The 4,385-nt window shown below is 45.3% G+C and overlaps 3 protein-coding genes across 3 annotated transcripts in view; 1 reads left to right on the forward strand and 2 right to left on the reverse strand.

Annotated features, from left to right (window-relative positions):
- The window catches only part of BDZ99DRAFT_567968 (uncharacterized protein), a gene marked incomplete at both ends in the record, with an annotated part of 3,239 nt that extends 3,173 nt beyond the window's left edge, over positions 1-66 (forward strand). Inside the window, one exon of the mRNA XM_033727745.1 lies at positions 11-66. Within this exon, the coding sequence (XP_033581282.1) occupies positions 11-66 (56 nt within the window). The remainder of the gene's footprint in view (positions 1-10) is intronic.
- Positions 67-2,212: 2,146 nt separating this feature from the next.
- Positions 2,213-3,003, reverse strand: BDZ99DRAFT_460002 (uncharacterized protein). The gene is made up of 2 exons (XM_033719288.1): positions 2,901-3,003; positions 2,213-2,853 (listed from the first exon to the last, which is right to left on the reverse strand). The coding sequence occupies exons 1-2, from the start codon at positions 2,954-2,956 to the stop codon at positions 2,397-2,399; spliced, it is 513 nt and encodes a 170-aa protein (XP_033581283.1). The 5' UTR covers positions 2,957-3,003; the 3' UTR covers positions 2,213-2,396.
- A 647-nt stretch (positions 3,004-3,650) lies between these two features.
- BDZ99DRAFT_381066 (uncharacterized protein) lies at positions 3,651-3,830 on the reverse strand (the record flags this gene model as incomplete). The annotated part of the gene is made up of 1 exon (XM_033715218.1): positions 3,651-3,830. A coding segment is annotated over one exon (180 nt), but the record flags the coding sequence as incomplete, so codon positions are not given.
- Positions 3,831-4,385: the final 555 nt, after the last annotated feature.

Here is a 4,385-nt window from a genome sequence, read left to right on the forward strand (position 1 = left end):
TCCGCCTCAGGCGACAAGACGGTGCGGGTGTGGGAGGCGGCCACGGGGTCGTGCCGCAGCGTGCTCTTCTCGCCAGACGGCCAGTATATCCAGACAAATTGCGGTGATATTCGCTTGCATGTTCCTACTACGCCATCGCCCTCGTCCCAAAGAGCGCAGCCGTCTCATGTCTTTGTACAAGACCGGTGGATTTCTTTGAACCAACAGCGGTTGCTATGGCTTCCTTCTGAATATCGACCGACTTGCGCTACAGTCAACAGAAACGCAGTCTTTTTAGGGCATTCTTCAGGTCGTACTACATTCCTTGAATTTCGTACATAGGCCTTGTACACACTCTCTTTATCTTATTATATATTTCTTTTCTAATCTCTATTTCATAGAGGGGGCCGGGGAGCAGCAAGTATTTATCTTTTAAGAGGGACATCCAGAATCTTCTATGCTTATTAATATAACTTCTTTGACCATGAACGTGGCGACAGAAAACACACGAGACACATATGGCAATGCACAGAGCCTAGCAGCTAAAAATAGTCAACACGTGACTATTTATAGACGCATCTAGAAGAGTGCCACACACTTAGGTACGGGATTGAATACAATACAAATTGCTCATCATCTAGCGTATTATTATGTAAACACGCTAATTCCTCATGCCAAGACATCCTCAAGGCTACCTTGCACGGATAAATTCGGAGCGCATGTTCCTAATGGCTAAGCTTCTTTAAATTGTAGAACTATCTTCTCTTGTAATAGAACTATCATTTACGTACTCCAAAATTTGAAAAGGTGTTAAAAGCTGTCGTGCAGCAGGGGTGCAAACCTAAAATCGATCTAGACGTCGTGAACGGAACGATCAACGGCATGACCAAAACCATCGTATTTTTCGTACTGCAGACTGGTTCCTAGAAGGACAGTATCCCAAGAAAAATAATACACTGACTATGGCTTGATAGAGTCGCGAGGAAAAGAGTTAGGATGCTTGAACAATAGGTTTATCTCGGCGCAGGGTGTTTCTCGACCCGCAGTGAGGGACGTTTATGTAATTAGCTCGGCTTGAAGATCACAGAGTGGCGTGCCCTGCACCACAAATGCGTACTGTTCCCGGTGAGTGTTTTTTTGGAACTGGGCGGCTCCCAGGGACTTCAATGTTAGCAGCGAGTAAAGCCGGCTGACTACCGGCGGCGACACCCATAAGGCAAACCCTTAACACTGTGGGGACCAGATTTGGAACTGTAATCTGAAAACTAAGGTGCGTCCCTAGGTGGCGAGAAACCCCCCGTGCCGAGAAAAATATATCGTTTAAGCATCTTAAGTCTTTCCGCGTGGGCCTATAAAGTCATAGCCAATACATTAATATTCTTTAAGCATTTCTCCGTAGGAAGCCAGTCTGCAACTAGAAAAATACAACAATCTTGCTTATGTTGTTGATCGTTCCGTTCACGGCGTCTAGAACTATATCAGCGTTGCACCCCTACTCCACCACGACTGTTTATGTACTTTTAGATTTCGGAGCCTTAGGACAATAACTCTATTAAGAAAGAAGATTATCTCCGAACTTTAAAGACCCTCCGCACTGAAAGGCATGCATAATAAAGTTTCTCCGTGCGAAGGATTGCTTAGTGTCTTAGCGCGCGCATTTAGCGCGCTTACGTAGTAGAGTATTATACATTTAGCTAAATAAATTATATCTTACGCTATACTAAACTAACTTAAAGTGTGGCGTGTGGCGTGTGGCGTTATCGTCGAAACTTTCTTTGGACGGTCACGTGTTGGTTATTTTTAGCGCGATTCATTGTTGGCTTCGTGGCCTCTTACGTTTAGCCTCGTGGCCTCTCACGTTGGCATCGTGGCCTCTCACGCGTCCCATTTCCTTATAACTATCGCTAATACGGACCGAGCCAGCCAGGTGCTGGTGCAACTCTCCATCCAGACCTGTCTAGGACACACGCTACTCTAGCAGAACGGGGCGATGTTCCTCTCTCTACGCTCCATCATCGTGACAAGGGACGACGCCCAATAGAGGGAAATGCCTGAAGCCAGCAATACCTCACCCCAGAGGAAGGATCGATGGGAGATCGCTACAATCCAAAAATGATCCATGGATATCTCAGGAGTCGTCTTTTATATTTAAACACACTCATGTCGACTGTATCAAGCACTGTGTGAGCACGAGACCCGACCCGTTACACATGTGAGGGCCTAGACCCGAACGGGCAGGCAGATTGCAGCCTCGCAAGTGCTATCTACTGTATAGGTGGCTTAGCACCTAACATAGGGCTGCTACCTTAAGCCGAGTTTTCTGAACAGCCTATGACGTTTTCCATTTCCCGCATTCCCTTTAATCATTGAATGCGACGTTCGCTCCTCCCGATTTTGCCGTGAATCCTCCTGGTCGACTACGGGGATATTTTCCTTAGATTCTCCCGCAGACTCTGACAGTATGGATGGTCATTTCCGACGACTTTTACGTATCCTACTAGGGCTTTCGAGTACATTATCCTAGCCTTAGCTAAATGACCTTGACTTTGGAAGACCGAACCAAGGCCCCAGTTTGTGTTCAGTGCTGGGGCGTAAGTGGTAACATTTTCTGGACCGAGTGCCTTCTCGTATCCTTGCAGCGCTCGCTCGTACATCTTCTCTGCCTCGCCCAGCTTGCCCTGGTCCGCGTAGAGAAGGCCCAAGTTCCCCACCGTGTCGAGTGTCGATGTGTGCTCTGCCCCGAGTGCCTTCTCCTTTCCTTGCAGCGCTCGCTCGTACATCTTCTCTGCCTCGCCCAGCTTGCTCTGGTCCGCGTACAGCATTCCCAGCCCGTGAACTGCACCCAGCATTACACTATCCTCATAAATGTTCGCTCTGTTTGCGTCAGTCCCTCCTAATCTAGCTAGGCCCCTGTTGCTCACCTTATGACCCATTGAAAGCACCGCTGCGAATGGCCCAAGAGCCGACGTTGCCCCATCGCGTGCTGCTTCTCTAACCTGCCCGGCACTGCCCACCCGACTACCACCACTGCTAGCTGCGTAAACACCGCCCGCTGCGCCTCGTCCTGCATATAAAACGCCCATTGGTGCACCACCGGGTGAGTTGTATAGCTCGCCAGGTCATGCACATCCTCTACTAGAGAGTAGCTGCGCAATAGCCGAACCGCCACAAGAAATTCGACCTTATTACTTGCTATGTTAGAGAGCCACTCTAATATATAATCCGCCACGTCTGCGGACCGCTTGCTTGCTTTGCTAAGGAGACCGTACTATACGTCTTTATTATCCAGATACGCCCAAAGCAGGAGCAGGTGAGCTGCCGCCATGCTCTTAGCCCGGATTGTATAGTACAAAATTGTCTATATTATCCAAACACTATATTCAGGGTAGTTATAAAGTAGTATACCAATTTAGTCTTGCAATTCTATAAGGCCTTTCTATTGCTGCTTATAGAGCTTAATATATTTCCTAACGCCGACTCTGCTCTACTGCAGATAGGAGGCAGCCTAAGCAACAGCTAGCGGCAGGCCGTTAAGAAGCGTTAGCAGCGCCTTGCTCTCGACTGTATCTATACCTAATAGTTAGAGTTGCGCACACGCAATATAAATTATATTACAGCTCGGGTGCCTTACTATAACTACTACTATACTATTACCGGAATATAGTCTATGCTTAGTTATTGCTAAGCTTACCTAGCTTCCGCGACTTACCGAGTTGCTCTAAGTTAGCAAGCCGACTTATAATTAGCACTAATCTGTGGTCTGCTCCGGAGAGATACCGGGTAATATTATATGCGTTAGGGTTAGTATTGCACCTTTTGCTATCTCGGTTAATATTATTAAAGACTATTAGCTAGTTAGTATTATCTAGCAGGCTTAGCTAGCCCTCTATATTCCTAATTATAGTATTAATATTGCTATCACCCGTAGCTAAGTACGCCCTACTGCTCTCTGCAATCTGTTTTTCTAGAATCCTGCTAGTATAAGTTATAATACTCTATTTAAGGCTATTTTCCGTTCTGCTATTAAGCTAGAATACTAAGCTAAACTTCCGGCAGTGCCTTTTTATAAACTTAATAGTAAGCTATATCTTACCTATTCCGCTAAAACTATATAATATAAATACCTTTTTATAGCAGCACTTTCTCTATAGGAAAAGGGCTTACTTAAGCTTAGCTATATTAGAGGGCCGGTCTATAAACTTATTTACTATAAGCACACCTTATAGACTAAACAGTGTTTAGTAGCTTCCTATATTTTTAAAGGATTTTAGTTAGCTATAGACTATAGACTATATATTAATAGGCTAAATAAAATACTAATATCCTTTTCCGGATATATTATCTATATAAGCTTTTATCTGCTTAAACACTACCTGCAACTTTATATATTAATCTATAGCTATAAT

This window comes from Mytilinidion resinicola (assembly GCF_010093595.1).
Source record: "Mytilinidion resinicola strain CBS 304.34 unplaced genomic scaffold BDZ99scaffold_4, whole genome shotgun sequence".
Classification (NCBI taxonomy): Eukaryota; Fungi; Ascomycota; class Dothideomycetes; order Mytilinidiales; family Mytilinidiaceae; genus Mytilinidion; species Mytilinidion resinicola.